The 20,943-nt window shown below is 43.8% G+C and overlaps 2 protein-coding genes across 10 annotated transcripts in view; one reads left to right on the plus strand and one right to left on the minus strand.

The window, feature by feature from the left end:
* CLPX (caseinolytic mitochondrial matrix peptidase chaperone subunit X) overlaps positions 1 to 20,943 on the plus strand; it is a 43,573-nt gene that overhangs the window by 9,559 nt on the left and 13,071 nt on the right. For 5 of the 9 annotated variants that reach the window (XM_030281262.4, XM_072933784.1, XM_072933783.1 and 2 more), the window contains exons 7-9: positions 14,855 to 14,984; positions 18,433 to 18,593; positions 19,907 to 20,024. In XM_030281262.4, coding sequence (XP_030137122.2) covers positions 14,855 to 14,984; positions 18,433 to 18,593; positions 19,907 to 20,024 — 409 coding nt within the window. Of the gene's footprint in view, positions 1 to 926; positions 1,129 to 1,812; positions 1,945 to 2,119; positions 2,937 to 14,854; positions 14,985 to 18,432; positions 18,594 to 19,906; positions 20,025 to 20,943 lie in introns of those variants that run through there. The other 4 variants (XM_072933785.1, XM_030281264.4, XM_072933786.1 and 1 more) reach the window with 2 other exon arrangements.
* On the minus strand, positions 3,139 to 13,716 carry SPG21 (SPG21 abhydrolase domain containing, maspardin). Its single transcript, XM_030281268.4, has 9 exons — positions 13,617 to 13,716; positions 10,774 to 10,867; positions 7,265 to 7,426; positions 6,393 to 6,473; positions 5,644 to 5,789; positions 5,097 to 5,205; positions 4,543 to 4,650; positions 4,045 to 4,185; positions 3,139 to 3,793 (listed from the first exon to the last, which is right to left on the minus strand). The coding sequence occupies exons 2-9, from the start codon at positions 10,834 to 10,836 to the stop codon at positions 3,671 to 3,673; spliced, it is 933 nt and encodes a 310-aa protein (XP_030137128.3). The 5' UTR covers positions 10,837 to 10,867; positions 13,617 to 13,716; the 3' UTR covers positions 3,139 to 3,670.

Genomic DNA, 20,943 nt, shown 5'->3' on the forward strand with positions numbered 1-20,943 from the left:
AGGACATCCTGTGACAGCCTGACCTCTATTTTCATCCCCCTACTTAAGAAAAACAGAAGTCCTCACCATGCCAACAGCATCTCCTTAAGGCTTTCCTTATTTAAAAAGGCCTCTGCTGTTAGAAATCCCAGGCGGCACTGATGGGAATAGGGGTTTCCAAAAATTATTTAACAGCTGCTCCCAAGGGGATAGAATTAGTTCCTTTTCCCAGACGGAGAAACTGAAAGATTGAGCAAAAACATGCTTGGCCTCAGGTCACCAAAATGGAAATTTGAGAGTTTTTCAGCAGTGGAAGGAGACAGCTCTCATTGGAGTCATACAACCAACTTCTCCCTCCAAGTGCAGCCTCTCAGCCCCAATCTCCCCTCTGAAACCCTGCCTACCCCAAGCCTGTGCCCAGACCAAGCTGAGCAGAGTGAGCTGAAAGTACAGCCCAATGCCACATCCCTTGCATGTTAAGATTTTGGTTGTCCTCCCATGGCAGTGCTCTAGAGGGGGAAGCAAAGGAAGGAAAGGAGGGTATGTGCCTGTGGCTCAGGTGCAGATTCAGGGGTCATGCTCAGTGTATCAGGCCCTTGCATTGGCTTCCCATGCAGCCCTAGAGAATGTCATGCAGCCTCTGCAGCCTGGCATGTAAGCACTGTGAGCACGAGCTGATGTTGCAGGGAAGCAGGAGATTTAATGAAATGATTCTGCCCCAAACCCCAGATAAAAGGGAGTGTAGAAATGGAAATAGTGATCTGCATGGGCTTCCAGTGAAGTGGCCATTAATGGCGTTCTAACCATGATGAACAGAGAGTGAAATGAGAATAAAGAATAAAAAAATGAGCTGTGCCAGAAAGAACTCGCAGGGACCACAGAGCTGAGGATGTGGGAGGCTGCAGAGCTGCAGGCACTGCTGCAGCACTCCTGTTCTGGCTCTGCAGGACAACCTGAACAGCGACTCCGGCTCATGGGTGGCAAAGCACTTGACCTTTAAGCAGGATCACAGGCTGGAAACACAGCACATTCGCTCAGTCATGTGGAGATTAGCCACTAAGTACCTCAAACCCGGGGAATGGAAGAAGCTGGCACATTACTGGAAATTCACAGATGACCACATTAGGGCCATTGAGCAACAATGGACAGGTATAAAAAAGCTTCCCAGGTATTTTTCCTTTCTTTCCTTGGACTTTGTTTCTAGGAGATAAAGCTGCTGTAAGAGTAAAGCATGAAGAAAGCCAGTTGGTTTATTTGAAGCAACCAAAATATTAGGTTAAAAAGTGGAATTACCTACACACTGTAATTTGTCTAGGAATAAAGCATGCAAGCAGGGGAATTAGTGGTTCCTTGCTCACTCCTTAGGAGACATTTGGCAGGCCTGCGAGTTCTTGCTACAATTCTTGTTCTATAGAACAGAAGAAACTTGCTGGTTTTACTTTTTGTTTTTGAGTAGCAATAATGCAGTGAAGTGAATTCTTTAGAATTTAAGAAATACATTAGCAACAGCAGGGTCTGAGGGCCAGAAACAGATCACTGCTAGTTCTGGCTGTTGCAAGAACTCTGTAGTTTGGGTGATGTGAGCAAGGGGCAAGCTGTGCTCTGAAGGCAGAAGCTGAATTGCCATCAAAGGCTGTGCAACAAACCCAAACTCAGCCATAGTCGCTCCATTAAGTTCTACACAAATCCAGCAATCACATCATAACCAGGAATTAAAACCATGCTTTACAGCCTCCTAGTAAAATCCAGAGAGGAGGGAGGGGTGTGCAAACACACCAGGGCAGAAGTCTGCTCTCTGAGTGTGGGATTTCATCTGTGGTTTGATCCTGCCAGGCACTAAAAGCTACAGGGAACACGGCCACAGAATGTTGCTGATCTGGCTCCATGGTGTGATCACTGCAGGAGAAAATCCAATCAAGGGACTGTATGAAGGCCTGGTGGGGATTGGGAGAAGAGATTTAGCAGGTAATACTTTTGTCTTCCTTTAAATAATGCACACTGAACATTATTTGAATTAATTTACCCAAACTCTGCACTTAGACAAATACACAGAGGAAAACTTCTGTGAAGCCAACTCACATGAGCTGAAAGCCTCTGCTCTGCCCCCTTGCTTCCATTACATGTAATCTCTTTCTCCTAGGTTTGATAAATGAACAGATCCTGCCATGGCTTTATTGTTCTGTGCAGCAGATAATTCTCTCTTACAGAAAGTATCAGGAAAAAAGCAAATGCGGACTCCACCTCTCCACGAAAGTGCACAGCAATGTAATACCGGGAGTTGTTCTCACAGCCACAGGAGAAACACTTCTCTGCTGCTGAGAGAAGGCAGATGCAACCTAAGGGCTTCTTGTCACAAACTGCTGGCACTGCTGCACCCTTCTGGACAGGAAATTACAAGGGTAAAGCAAATGCTCATGGTCTAAAACATCTCTACACCAAGGGAGGTTTTTATCAGCAATTTCAAATGGTCTGGGCACTGTAATGAGTTTGGTGAGTGAGCCTTACTTGTCATACTGCAGCAGGAAGGTGCAGTCTTACTGTAAAACTTGTCTACAGCACATTTTTGTATATAAATTTTCAATTGTCAAATTTTTAAATTAATGAGGGCAAAGGCTTTGTTCTCAGGAATGTTCTTTACTTATTTCTCATGTCTTAGGCATGTCCATACATTCCCTCCCTAAGAGAAGAACTTAAGCAAAATCAAAGCTACTCTTTGGTCCTTTTGGAATTTGAGGGGTTGTGATCTTTAATGTTTTGACTCTTCACAAAAGTTTGAGAATATCAGCATATGCTGTTCATAAATGTACATTAACGTGTATGTTTATATATCAAATAGGTGACTGACCTTTTCAAAAGATCTTTTCATTTATCATGTAATCCTTCATACTTATTTTTTACAGCATCTCAAGGGGAAAATAATGTCTGTATTTCAATAAATACAGATTTTATCCTTTAAAGTTGCAAGTTTTATCTTGTCATCTTTATTAAAAAAGCACTACAGCATTTTTTCTTAGAGAAAGACCAGTACAACCTTATAGTTAAAGCTTGAGATTAATTCAAGCAGGTGCTGGTTGTTTTCTTCATTTCCAGAGGTGTTTGTAGAGGCAAACCAGTGAGCTTGGCTGCTGTTTTCTTGGAGTCAAAACAAGAGACACTTGCTGAAAGTGAAGTTTTATTGAAAACCATTTTTAAGCAGCAAGAAAGTTAAAAATTCAAATGCTTTATTTCAAATAGAAACAAACTAACTTACAACACAATGTACGAAGCAAATAAGTGATAGCAATATTGACACTTAAACATCTTTTAAATCAAAAATTCAACAAAAATATATGTCAGCTTATAAGTACACAATCTGCATGTGGTAATATATACAGCCGAGTGAAAAATATAAAAAGAAATACCGTTCTGCTTAAGAACATGATATAGTGAAGACTTTGGTAGAAAAAATGTCTTATTTTTAAAAGTGTAGTCTTCGAAGATGCTTCATTGAATCCAAAGACTAAAAATTAAACAGATCTATCCCATTACACTGCTGGAGGTTGCTGTCCACGGGTAGTTCACCAACTGTTGATCCTGTTGGAATCACACAGTGATAATCGGCTAACACAAGGGAAAAGGCAGAGTGGGAACAGTTGATTGTACACAGGAAGACCACCAAACCAATGCCTCTGTTTCACTGGCACTCCCAAAACTACTGTTCTTCTTGCTCATTGCTGTTGTGAAGGCTGATCTTTTGGACCTCCAGCTCTTCTGCACTGACCATGGAGGGATCAATGGCTGCGTACCGGGTACCATGGAACTGCAGCAAATGGATCTGTTGGACATGGGAAATAACACAGAAACTGGTGTAGGAGCACAGAATAGAAACCACGGCTCTGGAGTATCAGAGTTGAGAGCCAGAAAATCCCCAAAGCTGGCCCAGCATGGACATGGCTACTCCCAGCCTGCCCTTTGGTATCAGCAGCATAGAGCACACAGGGAAGTTAAGAAACAAAAGAAGCTCAGTGGGAGTTTCCTTCTGCTGTTGTGGCTAAACACATTCATAGATTGAATTCAGGAACTCACTTGAATGTACAGGTTGACCTCAGCACTCCTGCAGAGGTAGGGGAAGTTGCCTCCTGTTTTGAGGTGAGCTCTTCTGGCATTAGGGTAAAGCTTATACATTTCTTCTTTTGCTTCTGTTGAAAGTGCGCTTTGGTCAAACACCTGTGGAACAAGTCCCAGCAGTGAGTTCTGAACCTCAGATTTGTTGTTACATCAGATTGGCTGCATGCTGCTCCTAGAGGAGACCCTCAGCTTCTTTGTGGAATGGTGTTAATGAAACAAGCAAACCTAGGCATTGACAGCAAGCAAGCCAATACTGTAATATTGAAACATATGGCACAGAACATCTCATTCGTAACGCGGCACAGAAAAGTCACAGTGTTGCCCAGTCAGCAGAAGGCTTCCCTAAATAGGAAGTTACATGCTGCAAATGCTTGCTAAGTTGCTAACTGAATATTGTGGATCCATCTGCCAAAGGGAGGAAATAGTGTTTAATTAAAAAAATTGAGATTCACTTACATCCATAATGGTTACAGGGATGTCTCGGATTTTGTGAGGTTCTACATAGGAGTTCTGGCAGTTGAGGGTGAGTCTCGAGGCCAGCTCGCTCTGGCCCAGACTCTCCAGCTTGCAGTAGAGAGAAACACTGATTAACAACATATTTCACTGCAGGAAGTTAATGAAATATTAATAATACAGCCAAAGAGAAGATAGTTTTAAGGGAGGAAGTTTGTAATTCCAATTTAGTATTACCCTGCATGAGACAAATGCCTAAGCCACATTCCACGAGTTGTTCCTGCCCCCAGAGCATAGCCTACAGATCTATCCCAGCATTTTCTCTTTTCCACCTCAGTTCCTTAACTCATCTTGATTGACTCAAATAAACAGAACTAAGGCAGAGGGTCAGTGAATCAGTTAAACCAATTCAGTATCTGGCTGTGACAGACAACACCTGCTAAAGATCCACTTCCCACTCCTCCCTCCTGGGTCAGTGACTGAAGAAAGCAGCAGAAATATCTCCAACCTCGCACTCAGTAAGTACAGTGACACCACAGCCACCAGAGCACACCTACCCTGTCCACCATGAAATCAATCCCATCGGCCATTTCAGGATCTAGAGGACCAGATGCAAAATTCCCAAGGACAATTTTTTTCAGCATAAAAGCAGGCATCAGCCAAAAGCTAAAACAGAAAGAAGATGTAACAATATCTTCAAACACCAAGGACTCAACATCAAGATGCTGTATTGTAAATGCTTTCTCTCCTTGCAGAGACTTTGTGTTTTAACTTCAAATTAAATCCTTAAGAAACTTCTAGTTACGTGGCAAAAGTATACTTTAAACATGGTGAACAATACTCTTCTTGCTCTAGACAACAGGCAGAGTTCTTAAATCTGACCACACATACACAGAGGATCACAGAACAATTTGTTTAATTCCACACTCTGAATTGTTAACATTTCCATTCTCCTTGTGGTGTGCTTTTAAAAGTCACAAGTATTCCATCCCAAACCTTCCTCCCCAGGCTGGAATCAGGTTAGACATATATCCAACTAATCAATGTAACATTTCGTTGCAAAAAAAAATTAATGCCATGAGTCTGCTTGTTTGTCTTCTTTACCTGTTTGCTGTCCATGTCTGATTGAAAATAGAAGTGTCACTAAAGGCATTACACAAGATCAGAGATTGAACTCTGGGAGATTTGTGTGTGTATTCAGCAAACTTTTGAGCCAGAAAGCCTCCCAGAGAAGCTCCAAAAAGGTGAACCTAATGCAAGGGAAAAAAAAAACCCAAACAGATGACGAAATGTGACCTCTGAGCACAGTGTTTCATTACAAAAATAGGTCATTCAAGCTTACCTTGTCCTTATAACCCATTTTTTGAAAGAATCATTGTTCCATTCATCTCCTGGTTTTATGTGCAATATAAATGTGATAAATACTAAAAAAAGGAAATGTTTTCCAAAGACTCACAGTGCTAATTTCTTTGTGTTCATCAAGCTTAAGAAAAAACTCAAACATTTCACTTTGTTCTCTATAGCTATTCCAGCCCAATAGACTCAACTGTGGTGTTCTGTACTATGTGAGTTAAGAAAGATAACTTCCACAGGATCTCACAAAAAATGAAGTTAACCCATACAATTTAATAGGCCTGGAATAGCAGTTGAATTTAGGCCAAGCATGACAATTTCCAAGGGCATTCACCTTCAAAAATAAACTAGTTTCAAATGTGAAATTGCAACACAGCCTCTTTATTTATATGCTTTATTTTTGTATCCTATTTTTTTGTACTAGCTCTTAAATGAGACTGTTTCAAATATCAGGTTTTTATTGCAACAATTTGTCCACTGCCTTGTCTCAGAGCACTCACTTTATCCAGCTGAAGGTGGTCTAAGAGTTTCCTAAATCCATCACAGAATTCAAGGTGATCCCAGTACACTGGATACTGCAACTGAAATAGCACAAAGTTAGAAAAAACTGGCTGAGATCAATCTGCTTCAAAGTTGTACGAGTTCTCACATTCAAGGTTTCCAGACAGTGCTTTTCCTCTCCCATGTTATGAAGTTCCTCTTCAAGGTCCCCAGAGCCTGAGGGTGCCAACACCTCCCCCTCAGTTACACAAAAACACAAAGTGCCACTGAGCAGAGTTTGCTGGGGAAAGTGCAGCATTGACCCACTCTGTGATCAGTGGGATGGAGAATGGAATGGTTCTTCAGTGATTTTGTAGTGTGTAACAGACAGAAATCATTAATTGCTGCAAAAGAAAGACAGTGGTACTCCTAAAGCCAGGCTGTTTAATATATTGTACAAATCAGCACTCCAGCTCAGGAGCTGAGAAGCCCCAGAAAAGCAGGCTGGAAGGATGTAAGGTGTGAATCTGCAGCTATTATATAGTCTAAGAACCATGTTATCCACCATTCCAAAGGAAAACATGGAAACCCTGAACTAACTCATGTGTTTGCCTCAGGGCTAACAGAGATGCAGCTGGAGGCAAAAAATATTTGTGTCCAGGACACACGAGGAGAAAAGTAGGCTGAGAAGTCAACATGGTTTTGGTAAATGCTGCTGTGGACATATAGCAGATTCCAGCCTGGATCCATATGCTAACTACTCTGTAGTGCAACTTAGCACGAAGTTTTTTGGTGATTCCCTGAGTCAAAATGAAGAAGTTCATTATCCAACCTCTAATCAGAGCAACAAGCACAAGTACACCACCTTTGACACAGGACTGAGAATACTCACAGCAATAACTCTGTAGCCCCATCCAGTCAGTGCCAGAATTTGCTGGAAAAACACATCTGCAGTTCCACTCACAGGAGGGAGAAATATGAGTGGGCAGCGAATGCTCCTTGGCCCTGCATCATACAGTGACCAGACTTTGCTGTCATCATCATCTACTATTATCTGGAAAGAGAGGCACAGAGGAGAGGAGAAACACAAGGCAAGAGAGGTTCTTCAGCCAGCTTCCAGGATGGTTTCTAGAAACTTCCAACTTCTAGTCAATGTTATAATACTTAAGACCTTCTTTTACTCTTCTTCACAATAGCTTTCAGGCCGTTTTCTAACTGGAATGACAATGTGGATATACTTGGAACAGAATTGTGGCCACCACCATCAGACTGAACATTTTGTGCATTGTGACATAAGCTGGATAATGAACTGCACATCAGGGAAGGAGCCACCATGCTCAGAAGAGACCCAGGAGGTCAGTTCAGGGTACCAAGAGCAGCAGCTGGAGGCTGGAAGAGCCAGCACTGCCCCAGGGACAGCTTTTTAAACAGCCATTGATATTTGCACCCACGGACAGAAGATGTTACAGGTCTGGAACCACACAGGTCTGCGGAATTAAGCAGCTAGCACCACAAATTATTGATCTGAAACATTTACAGCTGCCTGCCAGAAACAGAGACACACACAACTCCCAGGGCAGCACTGCAGGGCTGACCTGGAGGGAAAAATGCTTCCATCACCTGTCAGCATCTCAGGAGCACTGGATTGCCCAGGACACATGGCTGGCTGAGAGAGATTTCTCACACACAAGGTGCTCTCTTTAATGAGCAGCTCCTCATACAGTACCACAAGTCCTAGCATAATTAGTGCCTTCAGAAGTGTTAAGAATTGGGTCTTCTTTTCTAGCAGCACCAAAGCTTGACTTGTTTTGACAAGACCTATTCTACCAGAAACTGCTTTCTATACTCCAGATGTTCTTTCAACTCCACAACCCAGCAGAAGCTGCATCTTGTACCAGATCAACAAGCACAAACCCCTGGGGGAAAGCCTGAGTCAAGCAGCCAGAATGTATCTCCTATGTATTGAGATTTTATAGCTTTTTGAACAGTAATATACAAGCACAATTTGCTTTTCCAACCCAGCAGTTAAGCTTCAGAGAGAACAGTGTATCACAAATCAGATTTGCTTGACTAACAAATCTGCTCCTAATAAAGCCAGTATTTCAGGCTCTGGGAGCATGTGAGGAATCACATGGTAACGTTGTTTTCTAAAGTCTTTATAAAACAGACAGATTGCATACCAGAGCCTCCAGACCACTGAAACCATTTAAACATAAACCTCATACAAAAGCCTTCCCAATCCCCACCACGACAATTCCTTGCACACAACCCCTGGGCTCCAGGCCTTGCTGTTCTCAGCTGTAATTCCATCACCAATGCTGGATCCATTCAGGGTGGCTACTACCAAGTTTACCTGTAGGAGTATTTCCAAAGGTACACCATAGTCTTTGAAAAAACAACACCAAAGTTAGTTCATGCCAAGACAGCTAAGGCTGTTTCTTTCCCTGAGCCCAGACAGTGAATCAATGGTTTAAGCACTTGTTCTGGTTGATTTCTAGCCACATGCTGGACACTTTAACTCCAGCTTCTGAGCTGTGTAGGCAGCAGCATGGTTAACTCCTGATTTGGAAGGTCACCAACGTTTTCTTGTTCTGGTTGATCAATCAAGATCAGCTACAGTTCACACAGAAGGTAAAACCTGCCCTTCCTCAAAACAAAGAGCAAAACTTTTTAGCAGGGCCAGGGTGTCCCTTGATGAAAACTTTTAGGAAGGACTCAGATAAGAGAGCAAGTGGTGTATGCAAATGGAGGCACACAGGAAAAGCAGGAGATTTGGTTAAAAAATGTTATTTTCTCAGCTGTACTTCCTATATCTGACCAGGGCAGGAAGGAGGATGGAGCTGTGTATTTCCTGTGCCTGTCAGGACCAATATCTCAGCACATTCTCAAACAAACTGCTCTGGCTCTGCTTCCTTAAGTTGATCTTACAGCAGTTACCAAGGCTGGTCATTCCCTCCTCTGTACTGCACATGCTTTGTACTTCTGGGGGGATAATGAAGGCAAATGTATTCCCAAAGACTGCTTCAGAGATTAATTGCATTTTCAAATTGGGCTTTTTAAAAATTCTTTTTCCAATAACCAGGACTAGATCGTTTATGTATTCATAGCCCACATTCAGCCCTGTGGCATCACTTGCCTTTTGAGGAGATAGAAGCACTCAGGAGTGTAAGGCATTCCTGAGGCTGAAGGTCACCAGGTCACCATCAGCTTCAGCTTACACACATCCCCAGTTGTGAAACCCTGAGCACTGGCAGCAGCTGAAGGCAGTGGCTGCTGGCACTGAGCTGCAGCAGAACCATGTTTCCTTGGAACCAAAACCTCCAGTTCCTTCCATTCACCACCTTGCATCCCACCAAGCAGAGTCTCAGGACACCAACACATCTTTCTGCTGGCCCTGGCTTTGTTGACCCAGTGAGGCACTGCCTGAAGGCAACAAGAGAGCACATGGGGTCAACAGCACTCACCTTTCTTATCTGCAGGACACAAACTGGCAAAAATTAATGAGAATGCTACAGCCCTAAAGGTGCTTCTGCAGCCCACACAGTCATCCAGGCAAGGGAACCACACCAAAGTCAGCTTAGCCCAAAATCAAACTGTAACACACCAGGACACTGCTGCTCAGCCTGTACAGCCACAGCAGCAGGGTGTAAAGGCAGGGCTGTCCCTCTGTCTGGCAGCAGTCTGGGCTGCTGCAGGTCACTCTGTAACCACAGCCCCAGCAGCCTGACCTGCAGAAGGTACACAGTGCTTTACTGGGTCAGCAGTTACACACTGCACTGCATGCCCTCTGCCACTCAGCACATAGAGAGCAGAAGTTGGAGCCCTGCACACCTCAAACACTCTCCTGCGGCTCAGTGAAAGGCTGTGGGGAAATCCAAGCAAGAGGAGAAAGTGGTTGGACAGTGTGATTAAGCAGAAGAAACTGTCTGGGTTTTTCCCCCATGGTTAAGGCTATTCCCACTCTCAGGACTTTGTCTGCAGCTGACAGCTGGAAGCTGCCTTTGGACATTGCTGTGGCCTGAGGACAATGGGCAGGAACAGTGGAGGTGGCTCTGGCAGCTCAGCCCAGTGCCCCCAGGCAGCTCTGAGGGGCCACAGACGTGATGCCAAGCACGCAGCACTCCCTTGGAGCCCCCTCCTTAGGCAGGGCTGGCACTAGGATGGCAGGTACTGCTGCCATGGCTCACAGCTGGGAGCCTCTGCTCCCCAGCACAGGCAGAAGTGACCTCCAAGAAGCCTGTGAAGATGAAGGGTGTGCTTTCATGCACTCACATGACACGTAGGATAACAGTTCAGGAGATAAAGCAGCTCAGTAGCACAGCCACAACTGCTCTGCATTAATCACATTGAGTCTCTCCCCCTAAAACATGAGAGGATATTTCACCTACAAGATGTACATACCTTTTTAAGAGGAACTGTGCTTCTGAACCAGTTATAGTCAGGAGAGACTTTAATCTCTCCCATGATGTTTAGAAAAATTTCAGTTTGGGTCAGCCTGAAAAAGAGAGAGAATGAGAAATCAATAGCACAGTTTCACCGTGGGCCACTCTCAAAAGCTGTGCTATGTAAATAAAGCAGTGCAGGCTGATTTCCTCTTATCAGTCAATGGCACTACCTCTGACTCACACCAAGTTCACTTTTGCTCAGTTTTCATCAAACCATGCAATTATTCTCCCAGGAGGCAGTCACCTAACTGCCTTACTGCACCAGCCTAATTATGAAATGATGATGCTTCTGTAGCAGCATTCCCGTGTGACAGCTGCAGAGAAAGTCAATTGTGTTGGAGGCTGTAAGTGGCTAAAAAACCTAAAGCATGTTCTTGGTTTCTTTTAAATTGATAAGGCACTCCAAGTTTATAGCTAATAAATATTCATACAATTCACTCAGGACTTCACACCACAGACATTATTTCATGAACCTACTCAGTATTCTGGTCTCGTTTTTCCATCTGAGTATAACTGACCCAAACGAGTCCCAGAGCACATCAGGAACATCACCTGATCCGAGGCTTAATTTACAGAAAATCCTTGAATTTTTAATTCTATCCACATGGAACCAGGCTCTTGTCAGGAGTTACCAATGAAGAAATCCTTGAAGCACACCAATTAATACAGCACAAATTGATTCTGAGTTGGGTCCACATAGGAATGCCACTAATTCACTCCCCAGCCAGAATGTCCAAGCATACATAATGAGTATCTTATAATACTCCATTAATTTGTAATAAACACTGACATAGCTCCAAGATTTAATTGTTTGGGGTTTTTTTTTAAGCAGCAAGAGACCATTAGCTTCCATTTATACAACAAATGGCATCAAACACTCCTGAAGTTTGCAGACTCAATAGCTTCACCCTGAAAGCCAGCTGCCTTGGGAGATTATTTTCATGAATTCACACACAGCACCGTGAAAAGACAAAAAGAAACTTTTGCTCTTGTTACTTAACAATTGCCAAGTCTAAATCAATAGGTTTTGTTTCTTAATTCTTCATAAAATAAGACCTCGTGTTCTGTGAGTCACTCCAATTCATTTGTCCCTGCAGGAGAGCTGCTGGTGGACAGCTTAACCAGTTTATGGGGTTACCGCTGGATTAACAGCAAGTTACAATTTCCTCATCTTTCAGTCCACATTTGCCATCTTCCAAGTGCAGAAAATATTAATTTTAAAAGGGAAAATACTTTCTAAACTGCATGACAAACACACACCTTCCACAGAGCACATGCTACACCTCCCACGTTCAAAGGTTTGAGATGGGTTGCTCAGCTGTGGCTGTTATTTCAAATTTGTGTGGTTTCACTTTGGTGCTTGTCCCAACTGTTCTGCTCTCTATCAAAGTCTGGCAGCAGGTAAAATTACAGCAAGGGTAAAATGCATTTATTCCAATGACCTGCAAAGCAGAGCAGGTGCAAGGATGCTTTCCTGGGCTGGGGGCCTGCAGCCATTGGAGAGAGGAAACCACGGCTCACACTAATTCCTTTCTGTAACCACACATCAATGGCTTCCTAAAAGCTCTTCAGCAAACGACAGTGTGACAAAACCGTGGCAGACAAATTACAGGAAATGCCTTAAAACACACATTATTTTGGCCTGTTACATTGGCAGGGCCAAGAAGCAGAAGTCGCCGGAGAGGGAGACTGTTCCCGCTGCAGAGAGGGTTGGCAGCCTCTTCCTGCTGCGATCACCTCAGTGCTTGTGCCACCTCAGTCTTTCAGAACCCTTGAGCTAATTGCTGGGGGCAGGGAGCACAGAGCTTTGTCACTACAGCTGATAAGGAAAGGCAGCATGCAGGTGGATTTTGTGCTGGCCCTGTACCTTGTCTGGTACCACAGTGAGTTTAGAGTCCATCCAAAATGTAAATTTTGAACTTCCCAGTTCGCCTGTTACCACTCATGGAAGTGAGCCACTGGCCACTAACGCCTGGGCTGATTGCCACCAGCTTTCTTCTGAAGGAGCATCTGTGATCACCACTCCTAAGGGCTGCCTTTCCTTCCACACAAGAAGAAACTTGCCTGTTCTCTTACTGAAATGTCTTTTTTTTTCTCCTTTGCACAGAAATGCAGAATTAAATTTGTACACACAAACATTCACATTAACAACAACTACATGTGATTTCCAGCCACAGAGAAGCTGAACCATGAACTCAAAACAGGAATTCAGCTACTGAAGGTAACTCAGACCACAAAGAGCCTGATGCTGGTCATGATCAGCCTCTAAACACCCAAGTTTCATTTTTAGTAAAACCAAACAACCTGAAGAACTTCAACCTTTTAAAAACAATTCCTCTGGAAGAATCACCTATGGACGTGCTCAGAGCACTTGGTAATAGCCTCTCTGTGAGTTATTTCACTACAATAATGACATACTCCATTCATTATTGATTTTACAAGACAATAAGCGCTGCTCCCACCAACCCTGCCCCTGCTCCTTCCCCCTCCTCAACCATGTTTGGCTCCGCAGCTTTGCAGGGAGAAGGGGACAAACCCCCACACCCCCAGCACAGGCTGAGGCAGCCCCTTCCTCTGAGAGACCCCCCAGCACACGGGGCCCTAAGGGGGCTTCGGGCTGCCTGCGGGGCCGCGTCCCGACCCTTCCCTTCCCTTCCCTCCCTCAGGGGTCGCCCCGCAGAGACCGCCCCGCTCGCCTCAGCGCCCACGCGGCCCCTCAGAGCTCCTGCTCGGTGCGGGGCGCTGAGCTCAGCGGCGGGCCCGGGACCCCCGCCTCTCCCATGGCTGCGGGGCGCTCACCGGCTGGCCGGGCCCGGGGACGAGGAGCAGCACCGGGAGCAGCAGAAGCGGCACCGGGAGCAGCAGCAGCGGCACCGGGAGCAGCAGCAGCGGCGGCACCGGGAGCAGCAGCAGCGGCGGCACCGGGAGCAGCAGCAGCGGCGGCACCGGGAGCAGCAGCAGCGGCGGCACCGGGAGCAGCAGCAGCGGCGGCACCGGGAGCAGCAGCAGCGGCGGCACCGGGAGCAGCAGCAGCGGCCGCCGCCGCTGTCCCGCCCCGCCGGCAGCTCCCGCCGGCCGCCACTTCCGGGTGCTGCGCCGCGCCGCCCACGTGACCGGGGCGGGGCGGAAGCGGCTCCGCCGCCATCGCTACCGAGGCGGAAGTCGCGTTAATTCAGGGAATAATTCGCGTTGGAAGGGAATTTTTAAGACTCGTTTTGTTCCACCCCCACGATCAGGGACTACTCCAAGCCCCGTCTAACCTGTTCCTGAACACTTCCAGGGATGGGCCGCAGCTTCCCGGGCAATCTGTTCGCTGCGGGGCAGCTCAGGTTAATTGAGAAGAGCGACAGGTGATACTGAGTCATTACTCTAATGAACAACTGGAGTCAATTAGCCCCGTTTAATTGCTATCTAATAAATAGGAGTTGAAAGTGAGCTGAAAGAAACAGACCTACAGTTGTCTGCAGTTATAGGTATATATAAGGTGTGTATATATATATATATATATATAGATATATATAAGGCATGCCTAAAGAATGTACTTCGTTAGATAATATATACTTTTACAATACTCTTCCTTGATTGAAGACCACCCCACAACACGCGGCATCATTTTCTATTCGCTCTCAAAATCTCTTCAGTTTGCCTGAAGTTTTTTTGCTCCTGTCTCAGCCTTATCTTTTCACGAAAGGCTTAAAAAAAAAAGTTTCTGTGATCTAAGGGAAATATTCCTCTCGTATCGTATTTGGAAAGAGGAATTAAAGGGCGGAATCACCCGGAATAAACATACCTGGACGGTGCGCCCAGGACAGACCGAGAGAGCCGGGGGGCGCTGCCGGTCGCAGACTACATTTCCCGCAATGCCACGCGGCGCCCACGCACCCATTCACTGCTGGGACTACACTTCCCATGACACCCCGCGTGGCGAGTCCGTTCACACGGGGCGCACCGCGGCGTGATGCCCGCTGGGATCCGTAGTCCCGCGGTGACGCGCGGTGCCGTCACGGAGGCGTTACCGGGGCGGGCGGGGCCGCACCGTCGCCAGCGAGGCCTTGTCGGCGGCGGGGGGAGCCGGCCGGGCCCGCGGCCGCTGCACCATGTCCGCCTGCCACAGCTGCGCCGCCGCCGCCCGCCTGTTCGGCTCCACGCTGCCCTCCGCCCGCAGAGGTAACCGCGCTCCGGCCGCCGCCTTCCCTCAGCGGGCCCGGCGCGCTCGGCCCTGAGGGAGCCCGGCCCCGCCGCTGCCCTTATCGCGCTGTGACAGCGCCGGGGCACCGCGGCCTTTTCCCCTTTTCGCCTCCTTTTTGCCGTTTGCTGGCGCGGTGCGGGTGGGGGTGAGGGCAGCGTTACGCGCTGTGAGAATTCGCCCTCGCTATGGAGAAATGGAATGCGAAAATAGAGTTTATTTCTACAGAAGTGATGCTCAGCAGCTGTCGGCCAGTGTGTGTTACTCTGCAGTGGGAGTAAATGTGTTTCATGGGCTTAAAAATGGCTTAATTGCCTTAATTAATTAAAAGCCTACCTTTGTGGTAGCCTAACTTGAAATATTTCTCATAAAAATGCGTTTAGTTAGCAAAATTAATTCTTTCCAACTTGGTAGAAGGACAAGACTGTGCCAGCTGCTCGCTGGAAGTTGAGGGCTGTGGGAGGTTGTTATTTTTTTACAGTTTTTCCTTGTTTACCCTTTTCTTGGTATTCTTGGGGGTGCTGAGAGCAGACAAACCATGTGCTGCTTTGGGTGGAAAGCGGGGCACCCCCAAATTGTGCTGAAAAATATCTCTGTTGCCACTTCTGCAACAATATTTTCAATCACTCTACCCTCAGCAATAGCCTGGTGAGTCAGAGATCATTTACTGCCCTTAAGAGGCGAGTTAACTCTTTGTAGGTGACTTTACATTTATATCTCAAATACCAGCCGTGCTGAAATGTTCTAACCTGTACTTTCAAATCCAGCCTGTCTGGCCCTATGCAATCCCCCTTCAAAGCAAGCACTGTTTGAAATTCATTACAGAATTATCTTTTTTTTAAATTTGAGGGTGTTTTTGGTCAGAACTAAGATTCAAAAGGATTATGTAAAAGAGCAAATGAGAATAAAATGCAGATAGACTATACAATTATTTATCCACCAGCTTTCAATGAAAGTTGTTTAAAAATAAATGTATCTTACTTTTGTCTGTCTTTCATATTAAATTTGTATTAAAGTGTCTTCTGCCAGGTGCTTTGTTTGCTGTTGCTGCAAACTTGAAAGAGTTCAGAGTGCACAGATCATTGTAATCAATCGAGTGTTATGTGGGACAGTTACAGTTTGTCACAGTTTCCCTGTCATTTTCCTGAGCAGTAGATACCTCCAGGATCCCCCAGGCTTGCCCCAAAAGTCAGTATTTATTCTGTCAAGCATCAATTAAAGGTTAATAAGGTGTTAAGGAGCTTCCCATCATTTCTTAATGCCCCTGGATTGGTTCCATGGCTGCCAGGGACGCATCCTTTGAAGTTAGTGCTCCAAAAAATAAACATCACCTGAGCCACCCTGCCAGGTGTGTAAGCGCATCCTGCCAGCTGTTACATATTGGAACATTTATCAGAGTCTGGATCCATCAGGGGCAGCTGCCAGGCATTGGGCTGGAATGTTGATTTCCCCTGGAAATCTCCCTCTGGGCTTATTGGCTCAAGGAAGTAGTGGTGATAACTTTCTTATTGCTTCATTGTGGAATTATACCATGATATTTTGTCCAAAAACACCTCTCAGACCTCACAATAAGCACACGAGGCTTTTCATGCTTAGCCACGAGCTGATGTAGCAGTATTAGGATGTTTTTCCCCTGGTTTAGGCTTCACAGCTCAGTAGTCAGTGCTGTGTAAGGTTTCATAGTTCATCCCATACAGTTCTCAGTGCATTTTCTGTCTCACAAGAGCATTCTGAATTAAAATGAGGACTGAAATGCTTCAGCCTTTCTCCACAGGTCAAATCCCCCCGTGTTACTTGTGTGACTCCAGGTTCTGTTCCAGGGAGGAGAGGTGGTCATTGTTTCATTTTTAAGGGGTCTTGTCTCAGTTTCTAAGCTGCTCAGAACAGCTTTTGCATTGTAAACACTCACCAAAGCTTGTTCTTTAGTGACAAGTGCACTTGGCACACAGAGTTGTCAGAGTTCTCTGCACATTCAGTTAAAAAACACAACTGCTTCTGAGAGCCAGCCAGTGTTTTCAAGTTTTCTGTGATGTTTTTATAGCTTACCCTCTGTAATCTAAAATGTGTTGCAGCGGCACTCAGCAGAGGAATTTAAAATGGGGAAGCTCATTGATTGTTATTCCTCCCTCACGTTTACAGACAGAAGCAATGCTGTTAAGAGATTTTTAAAAGGTTAATTTTTAGTCATGTTAAAAATAGTACAAGTCATCTTCAGGTTAAGAAATCTTAAGCAGCATGTAAGTTAATAAACCAGCTTCAAATCTCATTTGACTGTCATCTTTATTGTGACTTTGAAGAGGCCTGTAAGAGTTTTCCTGGTAAATTAAGTTCCTTCTTCTTTATTTTTCTCCCTTCTTATTATAGTAACAAGGTGAATTTTCAGAGTATCCTCTTTCAGCTAAGCTCCCATCTCTTGGTTGTTGTTTCCTCTTTCAGAGCAAATGAGCTGTGCTTCTCTTGCCATTCCTAATTTTTCTTTTTTATTTTTGAAGAGTTTCTGGATTTTTCCATAGGATTCTCTTATCCTTATAACAATAAAACTATGTGTTGTCAGCAAGTCTGTAGTTGCCATTGTTGCTGTATAGCTCTGCTGTCAGTAGAGCACAGAGTCCTGATCAAAACCAGCGAGCCAAGTGAGAAATTTGCCACTTGAAATGCGAGAGATGAGATACAGGTTCCAGGCTGTTGTTGATGTTGAAATCACAAGCACAACATAGGTTGGCTCATGTCATGCCCTGCCATGAAATGCAATCCTGCCTGTGTTGCAAGAAGAGGAAAAGGCTGTTTAGTTTCTCAGTGAGGGTTTTTTTCATATTGGCAATAAAATATTTTAGCAAAGTTAAGATTACGCTGAGTTTGCCGGTGCCGGCCGTCAGTGAGTGCCAAATGGGACACGGCTGCTCAGCTTTCCTCAGCACAATTCTTGGTGCCAAGAGGTGCCTCCAATTCCTGGAAACTAATTTTTAGTGGAGTTCCCAAGTGAAAGCCAAATCAAAACGTGCAGTCATTGAGTCTGAAACACCTGATCTTTGCATAATAAAGAGACTCTTCAAAAGTTACTCTTGGGGGGTTGAATTATTTCACAATAAAAGCTGTAAGTCGATTGTGGTTATCATTCTGAGGATCAGTTTCATAACTGAGATGTTCCCTATTTCATGCCACAACAGGACTCTCAGTTGTCTGATGTTAGAGGACCTGAAATTATTTTGAAGTCTTTTTTGGACAACCAAAGTAACTTTCAACAAGGTGAACATTAAGGTGGTAAAGATCATTTGTTTTGGATAATTAAAATCTGTATGTTCAGAGCTGAATTCTGTTGCCAAAATCTTTAAGCTCCACTTAAAGTAAATCAGTTCTGAGATTTGGTGGCAATGGAATTAAAACAGGAGTATTTTAGTATTTAAATTTTTTTTTTTTTTTTTTTTTTAGGTATTACTTGTGGTCGTACACGCATCCCTGTTTTAGGAAAACTTGGGACTTTTGAAACTTGTTCTCTAAAACGAATTCCTCTTAGAAACTTTTCAGAAACACCAGCATATTTTGCTTCAAAGGATGGTGCAAGCAAGGATGGTTCTGGAGATGGAAGCAAGGTAATTTCCACAAACTGGGGATTTCAGTAGTTTATGTAAAACGTTCCTTGCATTTTTTTTTTTTTGCTTAAAATTAATCTTGAAATTTTGGCCAACTCCTGATATTTCTAATCCCTCAAATTGATGCAACTGGCAGTGAAGAAAAAATAAACTGTATTGGGAATTTTTTAGGAGATGAAGCTTGTAAACATCCCACAATGCTTTTCCCAGTTTTATAGCTCAGTGTAAACTTGAAAACTTTATTGGATGTCATAAATCAAGAACAGGATTTCAGGAAAGAGTAGTACTCAGAGCTATTCTCCTTCAGAAGGCTGGTGCTCCCAAGTAGAAGTACATTTTAAATGCTTCTGGGTTTAGAACTGGTTTGTCTTAAGTAAGACAAGACAGTGAGGACTTGAGTGCAGTTCTTGTTAGTCAGGTGTAGTCTATTTTTATCCTAGCAATTCTCTGTAATTATAGTTAATAAACAGCTTCTTCAGATAAATGAATACCTGAGAATAAAACTTCTCTTTAGTCAGCAAATAACATTTTGAGAGCTTACAGGCAATAACTTTGCCTTAGTATGATGTGTTGTGAACCTGAGGAGCTGTCCAGGTGACACAGGTCTGTTCTGAAGGTGCAATTAAACTTTTTAAAAAATAAATAAAGATTTTTAAAACAGGTTTTTTTTTTTCTTGAAAAGGGTGCAAGAAAGGTAAGGAGAAATCAGTAGGCATGACAGGTTTAAAAAATGAAGAATGTCTTAGAAATAGGAAGAGAGGGTTTTTTTTTCTGTTTTCTACAATATAATGACTTGTATTAATCACAGTATGAAGGCATAGATACAGATACAAGTAAAAAAATGCAGTATGCACTTTGAAACGAATGTTTTAGCATAGATTGCTACACCTGCCAAGAAAGTGAGAGGAGCTTCAGAAATCCTTAGAACCCACACAGCTGAGATAATAAAATACTCTCTAAAAATTATTTGTTTTCTTGTCTAACATTAAAATACATTATTAAAACACTGTTGACAGAGCTTGTTATTGTTTAGTGCCAGACAAGCAGCTCTAATGCAGGTATGGGGTACCTCTTCCGTGGGCATCCAAGACTGGCAAACCTGGGAAATGCAGATGTATTTTTAAATGTAAAACACTTCCAAGTGTTTGTCACATTCTTCTACATTTCCAAGGCCTTTAAAAAACTCCTGGCAATAGCTACTTTGTCATTCAGCTATTAAAAAATTCAAATTATTTGATTCTGTAAGCACACTGCTAAATGCTTAATGTACCAGCTCCATTGTTTGGGGCTAATTGTCTGAAAATCTCTTTTAGAAATCTGTTGGTGAGGGTGGTGGTAAAAAGTCAAGTTCTGGAAGCTCTGGGAAAGGAGGGAACCAACTGCGCTGCCCAAAGTGTGGGGACTTGTGCACACACGTGGAGACCTTTGTGTGTAAGTTTTCCTTAAAACTTCCTTTTTTTAAAATAGGCACATGTGTGACTTTGTGATTTAACATAGTCCTGATAGCTATGTGTTAGCCTACCTAATTACATGGTGTCAGAAATTTTGTTATGCTTATTTTGGCCTTGTTGGTGTAACCAACATTTATTGTCTCTGTGGGTACATTTGTGTAATTCCCATGATGTGTGGGGATGTGGTAGTGGAATTCACATTGCATCTGTGAATATGCATTTTTAAAATAGTTCATGGCGTTTTATACTTAATACAATTTGAACTACAGATACTTTCATATCTCTGTTATATAAGTATATACTTCATATATGTGCATTTGTAATGTCTGTCCTTTCTTTCCTAAATAATATAACTTTAATCCTGCATGTACTATAACCAAAGTGCTTATCCAGTAGAGGAATTAGTATCTGACAGATGGCTTACTAGAACAGTCTTCCATGGCAAAGTCAAAGCTGTAATACATTCCAAATAGCAGGCTGGAAAGTCCAACTAGAAAAACGAAAATGCTTGTTCTCCAGCTGCAATTGCTCCTTTTTTTCTTTTTTTTTTTTTTTTTTTAAGTATAATCCCAATTAATGCTATTTATTCTTTAGGTTCTATCAGTCTTGAAGATATTTCCTACCTTGTTTCAGCATTTATGGGACCAGCTTAGAAAACAAGAGCTTTTGTTAGAAAGCAAATACCCATTGTTAGCTGGTGGGGCTCAAGGAGGAAGTATCAAGTCATAATCAGACTTGTGCACTAAGAGGCTTAAGACAAGGTCAGCATAAATGTGTTCAGCAGTTGTTAATGCTGCAAAAATAATGAGTGGATGTGCTGTAATTTGCTGCTACTTGTATAAAATATTATTTAAAATGATCAAATGTCACAAGACAGTTCTACAATAATAACAATATAT

Source organism: Taeniopygia guttata, chromosome 10 (assembly GCF_048771995.1).
Source record: "Taeniopygia guttata chromosome 10, bTaeGut7.mat, whole genome shotgun sequence".
NCBI classification, from domain to species: Eukaryota; Metazoa; Chordata; class Aves; order Passeriformes; family Estrildidae; genus Taeniopygia; species Taeniopygia guttata.